We start from the raw sequence: 21,224 nt of genomic DNA, 5'->3' as shown, positions 1-21,224 counted from the left end.
GGAATGGAGGAAGGATGGCAGCTGGATAGGCTGCTGGAAGCGGCGGGTCGGAACCGGGAGTGGATACCCGATGGGCGGCCCACGGCCTGCAGCCCGGGGTGGGTTGCTGCCGTTCCTGGGGTCTCCGGGGGTTCGCCCCCCCCTGGACGCCCTGTGGGCGGTTGGGACTGACTCTGGGACTTTCTTCCCCGTTGTCGACTGTTGCCAACATTGGAGCGACTCTGGCCGCTGCCATTGGAGGACTTTGAGGACATGTTGCTCCTTGTGAAATTTTGGCTGGAGCGCCGGGGTCATGATGTGGAACGTGCAAAATTAATGGACTCTTTTTTTATGGACTTTTCTATGAGTACTAAGGGATTTTGTTTTCATGTTTTCTTTGCTTTCGTTTTCTTTAGCAGCCTATGACATTCAACTCATTTCGGGTTTCCATGAAATGGTAATTAGAAATTGTGGTGGAACGCTAGTTGGTGTGAAACTGCTCTCCCTCCGAATGGTCCCGTGACTTTGGGCGGGGTCCAGGAGGGGGGAACCTTCTCTCCTCCGCCGCGCCCGGGTCTGGCTCTCCGGAGGTCTGTGCTCTTAGCGAGGAGGGGCCTTTCCCCCGGGGTGTCGGCTGCAGGGCGGGGTGAACGGGGGTGGGTGAGCGGGGATTAGTGTTCGGTGATTGATTCTATCCTGTTAAATCTTTTCTGGGGTGAATTGAGGCCTGGTGCCTGGTGATTGGGTTTGATATGACACTGTTAAAATGTATCGAGGCCCTGTGGGTCATATTTGATTCCGAAGCGGCCCTATTGTATCGGGGCCTTGTGCCTCGCGACTGCTTGTCTTATGTGTTTAGAGGTCGACACCTTGAAATGTACTCGTGTCTTGTGGTTTCTTGTTCTTTTTTTCTTTGGAATGGTCGTTGGGTTTCGAGGCCTTGTGCCTCACGACTGTTCGTGTTATGTGACTGTTCGATTGTTACTTGAACTATGCGTAGGGCCTGTGCGTTGCGGCTGGTTGTGATAAGTGACTGGTTAATTGGTATCTGGAAACGTATTTCGGCCCTGCGCCTTGCAGCTGTTTGTGTTCAATGACTGTTACAACGTTATTGTGAAATGGAATTGGGCCTTGTGCCTTGCAGCTGTTTTGTGTTAAGTGACTGTTTAATCGTCAATTTGAAGTGTAATGAGGCCTGGAGCCTTGTAAATTGGTTTCTGTAATAATTGTGACGACAATAAAAGAGTTACTCACAGATGTGGGAGACAGGAGGAAGATGCAGTCTGTGTGAAGCTCAATCTTCGCTCAGACACAGAAGCAGCAGCTTTGCTCATTGTCCAGCTTCCGCATTCAAACAATGGGGAAGCTTTAATTGGTTGGAGGAGCAGAGTCCTTCCGGTGCTCCCGATTTCCTATTGGTCAGTCCCCCGCTGACAGATAATGAGGGGCGGAACCCCACGTGGGGGTGGGAGTGACTTTTCCCTCCAGCCGCGCTGAGCTGGTGTCCAATGGGAAAGGCTGGAAGACCCGGACACACAATTGACAGTGCACCGCTTTGTCCCGGCCCCCAGCCAACCTGCACATGCGCATCACCCCCAAAATATGCGCGCGCCTTCAATTCAGAGCTTCTGCCCGGCTCAGGTCAAAGGGAAGACTTGTAGGACCGGAAGGACTCTGGTCCTCCAGTGAATCAGCGCGCGGGCTTTGTGTAGCTGGATATTGAGCTGCACACGGACTGAAACTCCCTCCTGCCTCTGTGAGTAACTCTTTTATTGTCGTCACAATTATTACAGAAACCAATTTACAAGGCTCCAGGCCTCATTACACTTCAAATTGACGATTAAACACACTTCAAATTGACGATTAAACAGTCACTGAACACAAAACAGCTGCAAGGCACAAGGCCCAATTCCATTTCACAATAACGTTGTAACAGTCATTGAACACAAACAGCTGCAAGGCACAGGGCCGAAATACGTTTCCAAATACCAATTAACCAGTCACTTATCACAACCAGCCACAAGGCACAGGCCCTATGCATACTTCAAGTAACAATCGAACAGTCACATAACACGAACAGTCGTGAGGCACAAGGCCTCGAAACCCAACGACCATTCTGTGGTAGTATGTATAGGGCTTCCAGTCCCACATGACCCCCAAATGTCATTGGCTGACAGATCCCGGGTCCTGGTTGGCCGTTGACCTCATGCTCCGCCCTGAAGGCGAAGTATAAGAAGCCGGTGCCTTCCCCCGCAGGCCAGTTTACTATCGGGCTGCTGGGGAACAGACACGCTTAATAAAGCCTCATCGACTTCACTCTATTCGTCTCACGGAGTCTTTGTGCGCCACACATTCCAAAGAAAAAAGGAACAAAAAACCACAAGACACGAGTACATTTTGAGGTAACGGCCTCTAAACACATAAAACAAGCAGTCGCGAGGCACAAGGCCTCGGAACCATACGACCACTCCAAAAGCGATGAAATAAAAAACCAAAAATAAAATCCACAAAACACAAGTACATTTCAAGGTGACGACCTCTAAACACATAAGACAAGCAGTCGCGAGGCACAAGGCCCCGATACAATACGGCCACTTCGGAAACAAATATGACCCACAGGGCCTCGATACATTTTAACAGTGTCATATCAAACCCAATCACCAGGCCTCAATTCACCCCAGAAAAGATTTAACAGGATAGAATCAATCACCGAACACTAATCCCCGCTCACCCACCCCCGTTCACCCCGCCCTGCAGCCGACACCCCGGGGGAAAGGCCCCTCCTCGCTAAGAGCACAGACCTCCGGAGAGCCAGACCCGGGCGCGGCGGAGGAGAGAGGGTTCCCCCCTCCTGGACCCCGCCCAAAGGCACGGGACCATTCGGAGGGAGAGCAGTTTCACACCAACTAGCGTTCCACCACAATTACTAATTACCATTTCAGGGAAAACCCGAAATGAGTTGAATGTCATAGGCTGCTAAAGAAAACGAAAGCAAAGAAAACATGAAAACAAAATCCCTTAGTACTCATAGAAAAGTCCATAAAAAAGAGTCCATTAATTTTGCACGTTCCACATCATGACCCCGGCGCTCCTGCCGAAATTTCACAAGGAACAACATGTCCTCAAAGTCCTCCAATGGCAGCGGCCAGAGTCGCTCCAATGTTGGCAACAGTCGACAACGGGGAAGAAAGTCCCAGAGTCAGTCCCAACCGCCCACAGGGCGTCCAGGGGGGCCAAACCCCCGGAGACCCCAGGAACGGCAGCAACCCACCCCGGGCTGCAGGCCGCGGGCCGCCCATTGGGTATCCACTCCCGGTTCCGACCCGCTGCTTCCAGCAGCCTATCCAGCTGCCATCCTTCCTCCATTCCTTCGTCCTCCATTGGGCGAACTCAAAACCGCCGACAGCAAACCTCGCAGTCCGAAGCAGCGTCTCCGCAGCTCAACCGCTGACTTGAAACACGACTGGTCGCAGTACTCCGAAACCGGTCTTCTCCCCTTCCCTCGGGGACCAGGAGCAATGGGCGCCGAGTTGCTGTTTCACCCCATCCAGGAAGCTCCCAGAGGCGGCCTGCCTTTCGAATCGGCCCGGGGGCGGACACCAAGCTCGCACACAACCGCCCAAGCCTCCTCCACTTTTCACCCCAGGAGTTTGGACAGTGTCGGCCATAGCTCCCACAATCCCCCGCGCTGGGGAACCCGCTCTATCCGCCGCACGGGCGGGTGATCAGGTACTGCGCATGTCCAAGGGTGAGGGGAAGCTGCGCATGTGTGGAGGAAAGCCCAGCCCCTGACCTTCCTGTGAGGTGTTGGCTAATGGATAGAGTTAGGACCGGAAGGACGCTGGTCCTCCAATCAGCGCGGGCTTCATGTGAAAGGAGATTGGGCTTCACACAGACTGAAACGTCCTCCTATCTCCAACATCTGTCTGTAAAACACTTTCTTTTCTCCCTCTTTCCATTTATTGTCTTCAATTGGTGATTTGCAGCAACTGAAGAGAAAGGAAGTGAATCCAGAGAGGGTGCTGACCCTGGAAAGCTTGGCCCAGGTCTCTCTCTCTCTCTCACTCAAAGACATTCACGTCCTTTGCTCCCTCAGCTTGACACATTTATTTGTCTGGGTTAAAGGATGGTCTCTTTCCTAATGTTCAAAATTAAAGGTCTGGTTTCCCCAGGAGATGACGGACATTTAAGATGACAGTAAACAGGGCAAATCCAACTCAGCCAATTACTTCTCTGTAGGTCTACTGTCCATCATCAACAAAGTGATGGAAGGAGTCATCAAAGTTGCTATTAAGTGGCAATTATTCTGCAATAACCTGTTCCTGGACGTTCAGTTTGGGTTCCGCCAGGGTCACTCAGCTCCTGACCTCATTACAGCCTTAGTTGAAACTTGGACGAAAGAGTTGAATGCCAGAAGTGAGGTGAGAGTAACTGCCCTTGACATCAATGCAGCATTTGACCGAGTATGGTATCAAGGAGCCCTAGCTAAACTGGAGTCAATGGGAATCTCCACTGGTTTGAGTCATACCTGGCACAAAGGAAGATGGTTGTCGTGATTGGAGGTCAATCATCTCACCTCCAGGACATCACTGCAGGAGTTCCTCAGGACAGTTTCCTCAGCCCAACCATCTTCAGCTGCTTCATCAATGATCTCCCTTCCATCATAAGGTGAGAAGTGGTGATGTTTGTGGATGACTGCACAATGTTCAGCACCATTCTCAACTCCTCAGATAATGAAGCAGTCCATGTCCAAATTCAGTAAGACCTGGACAATATCCAGGCTTGGCCTAATAAGTGGCAAGTTACATTCGTGCTACACAAGTGCCAGGCAATGACCATCCCCTACAAGAGAGGATCTAACCACCACCCCTTGACATTCAGTGGCATTTTCATTGCTGAATCCCCCACAACCAACATCCTGGGGGTTACCATTGATCAAAACTGAACTGGACTAACCATATTAATACTGTAGCTCCCAGGGCTGGGAATCCTACAGCGCGTAACACACCACCTGATGCCCCAAAGCTTGTCTACCGGACATCTACAAGCACAAGTCAGGAGTGTAATGGAATACGCTCCACTTTGCTGGATGAGTGCAGCTCCAACAACACTCAAGAAGCTGGACACTATCCAGGACAAAGCCGCCTGATTGATTGCGTCGCCTTCCACAAACATTCAAACCGTCCACCACCAACAAACAGTAGCAGCTGTGTATACCATCTACAAGGTATACTGCAATAACTCATAAAGGTTCCTCAGACAGCACCTTCCAAACCCACAGCCACTACCATCTAGAAGGACAAGAGCAGCAGATACCTGGGACCCCACCACCTGGAGGTTCGTTTCCAAGTTAGACACCACCCTGACTTGGAAATATATTGCCATTCCTTCACTGTCCCTGGGGCAACATCCTGGAATTCCCTCCCTAACAGCACAGGGGATGTAGGGCAGCATGGTGGAGCAGTGGTTAGCGCTGCTGCCTCACGGCACCGAGGTCCCAGGTTCGATCCCGGCTCTGGGTCACTGTCCGTGTGTAGTTTGCACACTCTCCCCTTGTTTACGTGGGTTTCGCCCCCACAACCCAAAGATGTGCAGGGAGGTGGGTTGGCCACGCTAAATTGCCCCTTAATTGGAAAAAATGAATTGGGAACTTTAAATATATAAAAAACAATATTTTTTAAAAAACAGCACAGGGGATGTACCTACACCGCAAGTACTGCAGCAGTTCAAGAAGGCAGCTCACCACTACTTCGGAAGGGAAACTGTGAATGGGCAATAAATGCCGGCCTAACCAGTATTGTCCACATCCCGTAAATTTATTTTAAAAAATTTAATATCGGACAGAGATATGTCTAGTGTTGTTATATGGTATGTATTATATATATTATTGATGGTTCTGTAATAAAAGACATGTATTATTATTTCTAGTTTTGTAAATAGTACTGTACCTACATTATATATTTCCAGTCATACAGTCATTGCAGCACTGACAGAATCCATTTGGGAACTCAAGTCAATGCTGACTCTCTGTACAGCGATCCAGTCAGTCCCATTCCCCCTCGATATCCCTGTTCCCCTGAAAGCTTATTTTCTTCAAGTGACCATCCTATTTTATTTTAATTTATTGATCATCTCGACTTCCACAACCCTTGTGGGCAGTGAGTTCCCTGTCATGACCACTCCATGACTAAATAAAATTCTTCCTCAGAATTTCCCCATCTCTAATCAGTAAATATACTTGTATGGAGATTCTCTACTCTTGTACACGTTTTAGTGAGTTTAGATTTGTTGATCAGCACCTTCAGGAAAATTGGGAGGAAAAGTAAGTGAATACAGTCTGTATATTACACACATTTTTCATCCAGTAATATAGACATATATCTGTCTGGCAGCCTGCATGAAGTTTTTCAGGTCTCTGTGACCAGGACAGGAAGCAGTGAGCATGGATCTGTCAATCAGCCTGAATCAGCACCTTCAGGAGAATTGGGAGGGTGAATATTAGATACAGCAGAGTGAGAATGGAGGGAGAGTGTGTGGGATGGAGATTTAGAGCATTTCAGGGAAAGAGAGAGGAAAGAATGTTCGATAGAAACTAGAATTGTCTGTTCTGAGTTTCTATCCTGTACTGACAATGATTACTATTGTAAAATCTGTTCACAGGAAGTTCGAACGAGAGGGGTTTGAGGCCAATATCTCAAACTAAATATCACGTCAAGAACTGACTGAGTCACTCAATTCTTGGGATCATTGGCCTTTGAATCTAGAAGGAGAAATGTTTGTCTATTCTGTCTGTTTCAAGAGATTTTAAACATCAGTGTGTCTGGAAAAGCACTGAGACACACATGCATACCCGTGTGAGACTGTTACAGAGCACTGACTGTGGAAAGAGCATTAACCAGCGACACAGCCTGAAAAAATACTTCACCATTCAGAGCAGGGAGAGACTGTATAGGTGTTCTGTGTGTGGACGAGGCTTCAACTGAACGTCCAACAATAGGAATTCGGTGTGTGGACGAGGCTTCAACTGATCGTCCAACGTGGCGAGAAGCAAAATGATCCGGACCACGGGGAAACCATGGAAATGTGAGGATTGTGGGAAGGGATTCAGAGCCCCGTGCGAGCTGGAAAGGCATCAACGCAGTCACACTGGAGAGAGGCCGTTCACCTGCTCTCAGTGTGAAAAGGGATTCACTGACATTAGCAGCCTGCGGAGACACAAACGAGTTCACACTGGAGAGAGGCCGTTCACCTGCTCTGACTGTGGGAAGGGATTCACTCAGTTATCCAGCCTGCAGGGACACCAGCGAGTTCACACTGGAGAGAGGCCTTTCACCTGCTCTCAGTGTGAAAAGGGATTCACTGACATTGGCAGCCTGCGGAGACATGAACGAGTTCACACTGGAGAGAAGCCTTTCACCTGCTCTCAGTGTGAAAAGGGATTCACTGACATTGGCAGCCTGCGGAAACACGAACGAATTCACACTGGAGAGAGGCCTTTCACCTGCTCTCAGTGTGAAAAGGGATTCACTGACATTGGCAACCTGCGGAGACACGAACGAGTTCACACTGGGGAGAGGCCGTTCACCTGCTCTGACTGTGGGAAGGGATTCACTCAGTTATCCAGCCTGCAGGGACACCAGCGACTTCACACTGGAGAGAGGCCTTTCACCTGCTCTCAGTGTGAAAAGGGATTCACTGACATTGGCAACCTGCAGAGACACGAACGAGTTCACACTGGAGAGAAGCCGTTCACCTGCTCTCAGTGTGAAAAGGGATTCACTGACATTAGCAACCTGCGGAAACACGAACGAATTCACACTGGAGAGAGGCCTTTCACCTGCTCTCAGTGTGAAAAGGAATTCACTCAAATTGGCAACCTGCAGAGACATGAACGAGTTCACACTGGAGAGAGGCCTTTCACCTGCTCTCACTGTGAAAAGGGATTCAATGACATTGGCAACCTGCGGAGACACGAACGAGTTCACACTGGGGAGAGGCCGTTCACCTGCTCTGACTGTGGGAAGGGATTCACTCGGTTATCCAGCCTGCAGAGACACCAGAGTGTTCACACTGGGGAGAAGTCGTTCATCTGCACTGTGTGTGATATGGGATTCACTCAATTATACAGCCTGCTGAAACACAATGTCACTCACACCAAGAGCAGGCCCTTTAAATGCTCTGACTGCAGGAAGGGTTTCAAAAGCTCTCAGCTACTGATGTCCCACCAGCGCGTTCACTCTGAGGAGAGACCGTTCAGCTGCTCTCACTGCACAAAGAGCTTTAGAACCTCATCCAACCTGATGAAACACGAGCGAGGTCACACCGGGGAGAGCCTGTTCACCTCTCCGACTGGGAAAAGATTAACTCGGTCATCACTTGCTGAGCCACAATGTCACTCACACCAATGAGAGACCCTTTAAATGCTCTGACTATGGGAGTGGGATTAAAAGCTCTCAGGTACTGATGTCCCACCAGCGCATTCACACTGAGGAGAGACCGTTCAGCTGCTCTCACTGCACAAAGTGGTTTCAAACATCATCCACATTGCGGAGACACCAGCGAGTTTACACTGGAAACAAGCCATTCACCTGCTCTCACTGTGGGGAGGGATTCACTCAGTCGTCCAACATGCTGAGACACCAAAGGGTTCACAAGTGATGACGGGTTGGATTCTGCTGTTATTCCTGCTGTTAATCACATCCAGGACTGAACCTGGAGTGGGTGGAGGGGTTTGCCTCCTCTTCAAATCCCTCCCTGGGCCTATTTTCTGGTGCGGCCGGCCCCTGAACACCTACTCCATCTTGAGTCAGGAGCGGCGTGCTAAAGAAGTCCCCCGCGCATGCACAGGATGGCGCGGCCCAACTGCGCATGCGTGGGTTGGCGCGGCACCCATTTGGCACCGCGAAAGGAGGCTGGAGCAGCGTGAACTGCTCGAGCGCCGTGCCGGCCCCTATGGGGGGCAGAATCGTACGTAACCGGGCCCGGTTTACGACGGCATTCATGATGGCGCGAACTCTTGGGCCCAATATTGGAGAATCGCCCCCAAGGTGTTCTGCATTAACCTTGCTTGTTGCTAAGGCTTTGCTACATTTTGTGAATGTTTCTGTTAAGGCTGCAAAACTTTTTCATTACGAGATGTATTTGTAGAACAACGGTTTATTCATTACGAGGGCTTTTATGCAACTTTTCTTGAAACCGTGTTAGATTCTGACACGTATTAAGTTGCTGTACAGCAATTCTCATATTTTTATCAGAAACAATGACTTTGCCTTGTGGATATTCCATTTTCTGTCTGTATGTATACTGAATTTAAGAATTATACTGCATTGATTCTTCAAGGTACCAATAAATCAGTGAAGCAATAAATCTGTCATCGATTAATGAGCCTCTTCCTTTGACCTAATGGAATCTTTACTTTTTCTTGTTAACCACGGTTGCGTCACTTTTCCTGTTGGATATTTGTTTCTTAAAGGAATCTATATTTTATGTAAATATGTGATAATTCTTTAAATGCAATTGTATCATTACAAATTTTATTGTAAGTTCCTAACCAACTGCAGACAACTTGCCCCTCATGGCTTGACAGTTTCCTTCTGAGACAGAACCATGTAACCACCAAAGCCTATCTTCATCTGAACTGCATGCTTTGGGGTTCCAAACAGGAACAGGAACTATCTGTCATCTACCTTCCAAACACCCTTTCACTCTGTGATCCTTGTGAAATTTGAAGCCAAGTATTTGCCACAAGGCTCAAGAGCATCAGCCCACTGGAGGCAAAGTCGTGAGACCGGCCAGTCCAGCAGAACAAAATCCCTCCGACCCTCCCCATTGACCAACTGACAGAATGAACACAATGCTGTTCTGGGTGTAATTGAGAGTAGCAACAATAACAGCAGAATCCAACCCCTGTAATCACTTGTGACCTTGTTGGTGTCTCAGCAGGTACAAGGAAACACAGAATCCCTTCTCAATTTGAGTGCAGGTGAATGCTCACTCCCCGGGGTGAACTGGCTGATGTCTCTGCAGGGTGGATAAATGTCTGAATCCCTTCCCACACTGAGAGCAGCTGAATGGCCTCTCCCAGTGTGAATGCGCCAATGAGCTTCCAGTGCAGATGGAGCTTTGAATCTCTTCCCACAGTCCCGGCATTTCCACTGTTTCTCCATGTTTTGGGTCTCCTTGTGTCTCTCCAGGTTAGACAATTGAAGCCTTACTCATACAGAGAACACGTGTACAGTCCCTCCCCGCTGTGAAGCTCTGTAACTGGTTGAAGCTCTTTCCACAGTCAGTGCTCTGGAACACTCTCACTCGGGTGTGTGTGACCCAAAGAATCAAGTGACTGTCAGATCAAGATGTGATGTTTGGGATTTCTGACCGTAATACCTCCTTTTCTAATATCCTGGAAAAACAATTTACAAAATACATCACTGCAAATACAGGATAGAAACTCAGAACAGACCGTTCTAGTTTCTCTGGAACATTCTTCCCTCCCTTATTCCCCAAAAGCTGTAAATCTCCATCCCACACACACTCCCTCCATTCACTGTATCTAATATTCACCCTCCCAATTCTCCAGAAGGTGCTGATTCAGGCTGATTGACAGATCCCTGCTCACTGCTTCCTGTCCTGGACACAGAGATCATAACAAATAGGAGCTGCAGTCGACCATTTGGCCCATTAAACTTGCTCAACCCTTTATTTGTCGTATGAGGAACGGTTGAGGACTCTGGGTCTGTACTCGTTGGAGTTTAGAAGGATCAGGGGGGGATCTTATTGAATCTTACAGGATACTGCGAGGCCTGGATAGAGTGGACATGGGGAGGATGTTTCCACTTGTAGGAAAAACTGGAACCAGAAGACACAATCTCAGACTAAAGGGAGGATCCTTTAAAACAAATGTGAGGAGGAATTTTTTTCAGCCAGAGGGTGGTAAATCTGTGCAACTCTTTGCCCCATTTGAGCTTTCCTCATTTGGGAAGGCCCACGTGCCTCGGACACCAAAGACATGGCCGGTAGCGACAAGCCCCACCATCAAGGTAACGGATTTAATTGGACATTATCGATCAAGGCCAAATCACTGAGTGTCTTTAAGACAGAGATAGATAGATTCTTGATTAATAAGGGGATCAGAGGTTATGGGGAGAAGGCAGGAGAATGGGGATGAGAAAATATCAGCCATGATTGAATGGCGGAGCAGACTCGATGGGCCGAGTGGCCTAATTCAGCACCTGTGTCTTATTAGTGTCACAAGTAGGCTTACATTATATTAACGTTGCAATGAAGTTACTGTGAAAATTAAGGCTGAACCAATCCAACCTTGGCTCCCTTACAGAATTGAAATCCGCACCACCCCCTCCCATAATCAGCTGGTGAGATTTGACCATTTTGAAGGCAGTGCTGGATAGATTCTTGATGAGCAAGGGAGTGAAAGGTTATCGGGGGATCGGTGGGAATGTGGAGTTGAGGTTACAATCAGATCAGCTGTGAACTTATTGAGGGAGCTGCTCCACAGTTTGGTTGTGGGATGCAGAATGTATTGATCCCATAACCCGACTCATTCCACTTCCCTTTCTCTTTCCTCTTTTTGGAGGTCATGTTTGGCTGATCCCACATGCTATTTACACTTATGAACCTTTTGGTGTTTGCTGCTACACAAAATCGGGCTGCCCTAAAATTCGGCCCCTTCAGTGAACCTCTGAGCACCTGGGACAAAACCGAATAGAACCGACCCCGCTAAAATTCGGCCGGTTAAGAAAGCCTCAATCACTGTATTAAGTTGATCTTTTCTCTACACCTTCCTACAACGTAACATTATATTCTGCAGTCTCTCCTTCCTTCCCTATTTACGGTATGCATTGTTTGTACTGCATGCAAGAAACAATACTTTTCACTGTATCCTAATACACGTGACAATAAATCAAATCAAATCAAAAAAACTACATTTACATCATGATCAAAACATATACACAAAAACAGGCAAAGAATTATACAGTCAATAGGAAAGACAATCGGGCGGGTGTCTATTCTGCACTGGTTGCCTGCTCACTTAAGGGATTTGGTTCTTCTTGACCTTGGATGTCCTCCCCGGGTCTTCAGAAGATGTCTCTCCCTTGGAAGGTGTTATCGTCTCTTTTGCAGAAGATTAGGAGCAGCAAGGGGTTCTTCAGCAATCTCGGTTTCTGCAGATTGACCAGAAGTTGCGGTCACATGATCGGGTAGTATGGATGGTGGTTCATCCTGAGGTAGTTCTAGCACACACGGTACTGGCACATTGATGGATGTCTCTAACAACTGATCTGTGTTGTCTCCACACTCGCTCATCTTCAGTTTGCACAATGTGGGAGACAGGGCCAGTTTCAGACAACACAGTTACAGGGACCCTCTTCTCGCTGGTGGAGCAGCTGCAGACCAAAACCTGCTCTCCTAGTCCAAAAAAGCATCTTTTGGAATTCCCTTCTCTTCTTCAGGTTTGTGACTGCTGATTGTGTTCCACTGTCTCAGACGTCTCCAGGGGAAATGTTGGTCAGATGTCGTTCTCAGCTTCGAGGTGCGACGATGCGTTTCCAGCACAGATGGAGATCTGAATCCCTTCCCAGCCACCACATTCTACGGTTTCTTCATGGTGTGGGTGCATTTGTGGCTCAGCAGGTTGGACAATCAGTTCAAATGTCATCCACACACAGAGCACATGTACGGTCTCTCCCCGCTGTGAAGGATGTGATAAATTTCTTCTGCTTTTTAATTAGTAAAAGCTCTTTCCACAGTCAGCGCTCTGGAACACTCTCACTCGGGTGTGTGTGTCTTGGTGCTTTTCCAGTCACACTGATGATTAAAATCTTTTGAAGCCGACAGAACAGAAAACATTTCTCCTTCCAGATTCAAAGGCCGATGATATTCCGGTCTCAAGGAAACGAGTGAATCTATCAGATCGAGGCACATTTGAGATTTCTGTCTGTAATTCCTCCTCTTCTAATATCCTGGAAAAACAATTTACAAAAGACATCACTGTCAGTGCAGGATAGAGATTCAGAACAGACAATTCTAGTTTCTCTGGAACATTCTTTCCTCTCTAATTCCCCAAAAGCTGTAAATCTCCATCCCACACACTCTCCCTCCATTCTCACTCTGCTGTATCTAATATTCACCCTCCCAATTCTCCTGAAGGTGCTGATTCAGGCTGAGTGACAGATCCCTGCTCACTGCTTCCTGTTCTAGACACAGAAACATGAAAATTTAAATGCAGGCTGCCAGACAGATATATGTTTATAATTACTGGACTAAAAACTATAGAATCTACCGTGCAGGAGGCCATTCAGCCCACCGAGTCTGCACCGGCCCTTACAAAGAGCACCCTACTCAAGCCCACGTCTCTACCCTATCCCCGTAATCCATAACCGAGTAACCCCCACTTAATCTTTTTGGACACTAAGGGCAATTTAGCATGGCCAATCCGCCTAACCCACACATCTTTGGACTGTGGGAGGAAATCGGAGCACCCAGAGGAAACCCACGCAGACACGGTGAGAACGTGCAGACTCCGCACAGACAGCGTTTGGTTCATTGATCTGAAAAGGAAAGTCACATAAAGTCAGCACAATTGGGCACAGTTGGGAATGTTTGCAACCAATCCCTTTGCAAACAAACATAGAACATAGAACATAGAACAATACAGCGCAGTACAGGCCCTTCGGCCCACGATGTTGCACCGAAACAAAAGCCATCCAACCTACACTATGCCATTATCATCCATATGTTTATCCAATAAACTTTTAAATGCCCTCAATGTTGGCGAGTTCACTACTGTAGCAGGTAGGGCATTCCACGGCCTCACTACTCTTTGCGTAAAGAACCTACCTCTGACCTCTGTCCTATATCTATTACCCCTCAGTTTAAAGTTATGTCCCCTCGTGCCAGCCATATCCATCCGCGGGAGAAGGCTCTCACTGTCCACCCTATCCAACCCCCTGATCATTTTGTATGCCTCTATTAAGTCTCCTCTTAACCTTCTTCTCTCCAACGAAAACAACCTCAAGTCCATCAGCCTTTCCTCATAAGATTTTCCCTCCATACCAGGCAACATCCTGGTAAATCTCCTCTGCACCCGCTCCAAAGCCTCCACGTCCTTCCTATAATGCGGTGACCAGAACTGTACGCAATACTCCAAATGCGGCCGTACCAGAGTTCTGTACAGCTGTAACATGACCTCCCGACTCCGGAACTCAATCCCTCTACCAATAAAGACCAACACTCCATAGGCCGTCTTCACAACCCTATCAACCTGGGTGGCAACTTTCAGGGATCTATGTACATGGACACCTAGATCCCTCTGCTCATCCACACTTTCAAGAACTTTACCATTAGCCAAATATTCCGCATTCCTGTTATTCCTTCCAAAGTGAATCACCTCACACTTCTCTACATTAAACTCCATTTGCCACCTCTCGGCCCAGCTCTGCAGCTTATCTATATCCCTCTGTAATCTGCTACATCCTTCCACACTATCGACAACACCACCGACTTTAGTATCGTCTGCAAATTTACTCACCCACCCTTCTGCGCCTTCCTCTAGGTCATTGATAAAAATGACAAACAGCAACGGCCCCAGAACAGATCCTTGTGGTACTCCACTTGTGACTGTACTCCATTCTGAACATTTCCCATCAACCACCACCCTCTGGCTTCTTTCAGCTAGCCAATTTCTGATCCACATCTCTAAATCACCCTCAATCCCCAGCCTCCGTATTTTTTGCAATAGCCTACCGTGGGGAACCTTATCAAACGCTTTGCTGAAATCCATATACACCACATCAACTGCTCTACCCTCGTCTACCTGTTCAGTCACCTTCTCAAAGAACTCAATCAGGTTTGTGAGGCATGACCTACCCTTCACAAAGCCATGCTGACTATCCCTGATCATATTATTCCTATCTAGATGATTATAAATCTTGTCTCTTATAATCCCTCTTATAATCCCCTCCAAACAGAGAAGTTAACCCTTTCCACTGACAGCACGGTGACAATTTGCATTTTAAAGATTTGGCTTTATCCCATTTCTTATCTTTCAAAACAGGGTGTTTGAGAACGGGAGATATGGGAGTTATCTCCAAACTGATTTCAAATACTTGTGTCTCTGATATACAAAGACAATATTGTGTGAATGCAATTACTATTGGACAGTAAAGTTTCTCCAGGACTCCTGAATGAGACTGATAATAATTAATAGGATGGCCCACTTAGAATAAGATAAAGAGAAAATCACATCACCCAATGGGAAATGGGATAACTCACCCTGGGGAGAGTTCAATAGAATAGAACGATGTTATATCGATGTACATTCTAGTGAAAATCAGTGTAGATCAGACAAATAAATTGATAACTTTCTCTTGGAGATAAATATGTCCCTGCCTCTGAACTTTAAAAGATAAACTGAATTGATTGGCCATTGACTGAGGCATTGGAGCCATGCAGGGAGAGAGAAGTACAGATCCTCCGACAGAGACCCCACCCCCCCACCCCCCCCACCCACCCCCCCCCCCCCCCCCCCCCCCCCCCCCCCCCCCCCCCCCCCACCCCCCCGGGCCAGACTTTTCAGTGAGAACACCTGAAAGGCCAAGAGTGACGTGTATGGCACATGGAGCCTGATACTGGGATTCCAGGGTGGGTGTGCAGATGTGGAAATGCATGGTGAAGCTGCACTGAAGAACGGGTCCCAGACATACTCAGCTATTCGATAACAGAACAACATCGAGCGATTAATGTGATCAGTAGAATGAGACAACATTTTAAATCATTATGATATTGACTCATATTCCACTGGAAAACTGACTTTAAAACAATCAGAATATAATTATACACACTTATATCTGTCAGAGGGAGTGAAATTAAAGTGAAGAGGGACCTAGAATCTGGATTTAGAAAATATCCACAAGGTGAAGGTAGCTGAACAGAGAGCTGGAGAATCTTTAAAGTCCGTGCATGAACTTCTGTTTGAAGCTGATGTATTTTCAACATGCCAATAATTTGGAATGGTGTGAGATGCTCTGCAGCTGGGAAAGATGAATCTAAGTGAACAGTTATCACAATTTACTGGAAAGGTTTTTACTTTTATTCTTGGCGGCAGCTCAAGCATTTGTGTTGCTGATTCTGATAACTTTAGCAGTTTTAGTATGTTATCTAAGTGTGTTATCGATGTAATCAAGAAATTATGAAAACAAGCTTGTAGTGTAGAAATAGGTGGGTTGATCAGAAATCAGTTGAGAGAAGTCAATAAGGATATTCACTTCTCAAGACGGGAAGATTTGTAAGAAATAAATGATAAAATATTAAGGCATTTATTGAATATTATAGGAATAGCTCACTTCCTTTCTCGCCTGTGAAGAAATCTCCCACAGCAGCTTGCTGGGTGACAAACACAGGACAGACCTGTTCTTTCTGCCCAGGACTGGTCTCTAACACAGGCTCTTAAATTGACATTTCTAATCCTGATATGATTGGATCTCAGGATCCATCCGCAAACCATTTGTCTGTGTAAAGGTTAAAACAGGAAGAGATTTCTAAAAAGATCCATACTGGCTTCACCCAACACCCACACTGGCTCACAGCAGTGAACCATCCAGAGGAGACTGCAGCCACTAGTAATGGAGACCAGTACTCATTCTGCATCATCCGTCTGTCCTCTGGGACTGGGAAATCATTCTCAGGCTGTATGATGTTTTGTGTGTCCATTATGCATCATTTTTAAACTGTTTCTTAATAAACCAGCGTAATATCGCATATTAGCTTGGTCCCATTTTTGGGGTTATCTGTGACTCTTGGATCAAGTATCTCACCGATCACTGCATGCTGTTCTGGTCACGATATTATAAAATGATACCGAGGCACTGAAGAGGGTGCAAAGAAGATTTATAATTGTGAAACCAGAAATGTGTCGGTACATATAAAATATCAGGAAAGGATTGACAGGCTGGGTCTCATCTCTCCTTCGAAATGAAGGCGGAGGGGATAACCTAATAGAAATCTTTAAAATAATGGAAGGTTTTGTGAGAGAGGATATGGAGAGAATGTGGGGAAGAGCGTAACTAGAGAACATCAATACTTTATACACATGATATGGAGACACCAATCCATATCGACATGTGTTCCAGATTTTAATGTAATTGTCCAATACAGAAAACACAGTATTTTGTGTCTGTGTGGGTCTCACCCTCAAACCCAAGGAAGTAATAAGGTATGAGAATTGAAATAATCTAGAGTTAGAAAGGAGAAAAGTCCAAAAAATGGAGCAATCTGTGACAGGACACAAATTAGTTGCCTCTTATCCTGGAGAAATTAAGGACCCAACAAAGTGTGTGTCTGAAACATTAATTCATTTGACAAATATCAAAATATTGAGCTCCAACTGGTAACAGGGATTATTATCAGCAGAAACAAACTCCAGCTGTCAGAATGAACATGGTTCAGTCCTGGATGTGATTAACAGCAGCAATAACAGCAGAATCCAACCCCTGCAGTCACTCGTGAAGTCTCTGGTGTCTCAGCATGTGGAATGACCAAGTGAATCTCTCCCCACACACAGAGCAGATAAACGGCCTCTCCCCAGTGTGAGTGCGTTGGTGTTTCAGCAGATCAGATGTAGTTTACAGCTCTTCTCACAGTCAGAACATTTAAAAGGTTTCTGATCACTGTGAACAAGTTGATGTGTAGCAAGGTTCCATAAGTGAAGGGATCTCTTCCCACACTCGGAGCAGGTGAACGACCTCTCTCCAGTGTGAACTCTCTGGTGTCTCTGCAGGTTAGATAAATGATTAAATCTTTCCCCACACACAGAGGAAGGGAACAGCCTCTACCCAGTGTGAACCTGCTGGTGTGTGAGCAGGTTGGCTGACTGAGTGAATCCCTTCCCACACTCTGAGCAGGTGAATGGCCTCTTTCCGGTGTGAACTTACTGGTGTCTCAGCAGATCCATTTCACTTTTGAAGCTCTTCTCACAGTCAGAACATTTAAAAGATCTCGTATTACTGTGCACAAGTTGATGTTTCATAAGGTGTGCTGACTGAGTAAATCCCTCTCCACACAGGCAGCAGGTGAATGGTCTCTCCCCAGTGTGACTGCGTTGATGAGCTTCCAGCAGGGATGGAGATTTGAACCCCTTCCCACAGTCTCCACATTTCCACCGTTTCTCCATGGTGCCGATGACCTTGTGTCTCTCCAGATTGGAGCCTCATTCACACACAGAACATCGTGTACAGTTTCTCTCTGCTGTGAATGATGTGATGTTTTTTCAGGCTGTGTAACTGGTTAAGGCTCTTTTCACAGTCAGCTCACTGGAACACATTCACTTGCGTATGTATGTGTCTCGGTGCTTTTTCCAGTCACACTGACCTTCCCACAGATAGAAGACCAACATTTCTCTTTCCACATTCAGGGGCCGATGATATTCATATCCTGACAAATCAAAAGGCTCTCAAACTTTGAGTTTGCTGTCTGTAAGTCTTTCCATTCCGATACCCTGTAAAAAGAATCAAAGTAGAATGAAACTCAATAGACAGCACAAAAACAGGTCATTGTACCCAGTGTCAGTGTATATATTCCCCATGAGCCTATCACTTCTCTCTGTCTGTAGGTCTTTCTATTCCTTTCTCTCTTGTGTCTGCAACTTGCTAAGTGCATTCATGTTGTTTTCCTCAACCAGTCCCTGTGGCAGCAAGTTCCACACCCTCTGGATAAAGACATTGAATCTAACCAGTACTATCCTGTGTGGCCGCAGAGCAATGCTGCCTCTTTTCTCAATTTCCTGCAGAGGCTGAAAAAGCGTTGAGCCCAGCAGCATTACTCTTGTCTGATCATCTCTGGAAAGCAGGCGTACCAGAAAAGTCAGCTCAGCCTTCACAACACTCAGAATAAAGCCGATACCTTGTCAAGGAACTGCAATGAACCACAAACAACTATTTGTAGGAATCCCTGTCTGCCTATCCTCCGGTAAAACATCTTGAGATGTTAGTGGCGATATGTGAATAAGATGAGGTGTTTCTTCATTCAAGTTTCTCAATTGGAATTCGACACCCTTGAAGGCTGTGGATGCTCAGTCGCTGAGGATATTCAAGACTGAATTCAAGAGATTATTGGATACAGAGGGAAAGAAGGAAAATGGCGACAAGGAGAAAAAGTGGAGCAGGCTCTATGTCCTCCAACTGCTCCTGTTTATTCTGCTCTTAAGTGGCCCCTGATGGACAGTGTCCTCTTTACATTTAGTAAAATGACCAATAACGATTTCGGATTTTGTTTTGGTTCCATTCAGGTTCCGAGAATCGTAGAGGTGCATTGCACAAGAGGGGGTGGTGGGGGTTGTTCAGCTCATCTTTCCTGTGCTGACTTTTAGAAAGAACGGACTTGTTCAGTCCCTCAGTCCAGTTTCATGTCCCTCGCCTTGCACCTTCTCATCCTCAGGTAACTATCCACCTCTCTTTTAAAATTAATTAGTGAATCGTATCGCTGCCTTTTCAGGCAGATCCTGGAACTCACTGAATTTTGCTCAACTGCCATTGTGATACAGGTAGTTCAGTGAAGGTTTTGCAGTGGGCAGTACGAGAGTATTTCAAAAATATCAACAGAAAAATATGTTTAAATATGAAAATTATTGGATGGGAGGGTAGAGCTGGTCCAGGGTTCAGAATGATTTTTCTCCTGGTCACTGGGACCCTGAAGCCTCCACTTCCTGTTCCCTCACCAAAATGGCCGCACATGCGCCGTTTTTACCAAGTTTCTACTTTGTTTCTACCAAGATGGCGGCCGGTCACCCTGGGTCAGTGGGCCGACACTAGACTCTGGACACTTTGGGAGCAGAAGGGGACAAATAGAAGTGGAGAGGCAGGAGGTAAAGGAGACAAATTTTATACAACTACAACTTGAACAATAACTTTGACAGAATCTCAAACCCCCAACTTTCCCAAAGTAAGAGGTGTATATGAAAACCACCACCTCCAATTCACACATCGTCCTGACTTGTCTGACATCCAGAATTGGGTGAACAGACATTTCCTCCAATTAAACATTGGAAATAGTGAAGTCATTGAGTTTGCACATTCTCCCAGTGTCTGCGTGGGTTTCATCCCCACAACCCAAAGATGTGCAGCGTAGGTGGATTGGCCACGCTAAATTGGAAAATAATAATTGGGAACTCTAAATTTATTTTAAAAAATAAATAGTGAAGCCATTGTCTTATGGCCCTGCTACAAACTCCATTCTCTAGTCACCATCCACCTCCCTGGAAACTGTTTATTTTATCCTTTCACAGGGAGTGGATATTGCTGGGAGAAATCATTGCCCACTCCTAATTGCCCTCGAGAAGATGGTGGTCAGTTGTCTTCTCAAACTGATGTAATGCATGATCTGTAGGTTGAGCCACAGTGTGACCAGGGTGGGAGTTCCAGGATTTTCACCCAACAACAGTGAAGGAACAGGGACATAGTTCCAAGTCAGGATGTTGTGTGGCTTGGAGGGGAACCTGCAGGTGATGGTGTTCTCATGTGTCTGCTGTTCTTGTCGTATGAGGCGGTCACAAGTTGAAAAGTACTGTCCAAAGAGCCTTGTTGAGTTGCTGCAGTGCATCTTGTAGGTGGTACGCGCACTGTGTGTGACTAATGCAGATTTCAATGTCATATTTGACCAGAAGATGAGCTTTTGACTACATATTTGCACCATCACTAAGACTGTTTATATCCAGCTCAATAATATTGCCTGAACTAGCCCACACCTCAGTGTATCTGCTCTGAAACCAACATCTATGCAACTGTTATCTTTAAACTTGATGATTCCAACACACTCCTGAACAGCATCCCAACCTTTATCATCTGTAAACTTGAGATCATTTGCTGCCCATTTTCTCACTCTTACCAATTCACTTTTCACTTGGCGCAGTCTTATCAACTGGTTGAACTGTTGATTACCAGAGGCAGCAGCAACACATCCAGCTCTACCTGGCCCTGCTCGCCTCTGCCTAAACTGATCACTATTTCTGGATTGTTCCTGGAAGCAAGGACAACCCAGATTCTGTTCTTCATGATCATCTTCTTAAATCTCTCTCCTGACTTCGAACAAGTGCAAGGAGCTCATTGATTTCTTTGTCACTGACACTGAGATCATCCGTTCAGCTGAATCTACTCCCAAAAGTTATTTGTGAACTCGCCTGTGTCTCATTAGGTTTTGTGACAGCGTGAATCCCTTCCCACACATGGAGCAGTTGAAAG

General features: G+C 46.6%; 2 protein-coding genes across 3 annotated transcripts in view; one reads left to right on the top strand and one right to left on the bottom strand.

The window, feature by feature from the left end:
• LOC140418046 (uncharacterized) overlaps nt 1–21,224 on the bottom strand; it is a 108,401-nt gene that overhangs the window by 4,749 nt on the left and 82,428 nt on the right. The window lies entirely within an intron of this gene.
• LOC140422326 (uncharacterized) lies at nt 977–19,226 on the top strand. Of its 2 annotated transcripts, none has more exons than XR_011947386.1 (2): nt 977–1,735; nt 18,671–19,226. XR_011947386.1 is itself a non-coding variant. In XM_072507354.1 (2 exons), exon 2 carries the CDS (start codon nt 7,032–7,034, stop codon nt 8,385–8,387), a length of 1,356 nt encoding a protein of 451 aa, XP_072363455.1. In that variant the 5' UTR covers nt 1,004–1,735; nt 6,640–7,031; the 3' UTR covers nt 8,388–9,349. The 2 variants fall into 2 exon arrangements, 1 of the variants encoding a protein (XP_072363455.1); XM_072507354.1 differs by lacking the exon at nt 18,671–19,226 and adding an exon at nt 6,640–9,349 and having other exon boundaries at nt 1,004–1,735.

The sequence above is a fragment of the Scyliorhinus torazame genome, chromosome 5, assembly GCF_047496885.1.
Source record: "Scyliorhinus torazame isolate Kashiwa2021f chromosome 5, sScyTor2.1, whole genome shotgun sequence".
Taxonomy (NCBI): domain Eukaryota; kingdom Metazoa; phylum Chordata; class Chondrichthyes; order Carcharhiniformes; family Scyliorhinidae; genus Scyliorhinus; species Scyliorhinus torazame.
This window is presented reverse-complemented; position numbering and strand designations above follow the sequence as displayed.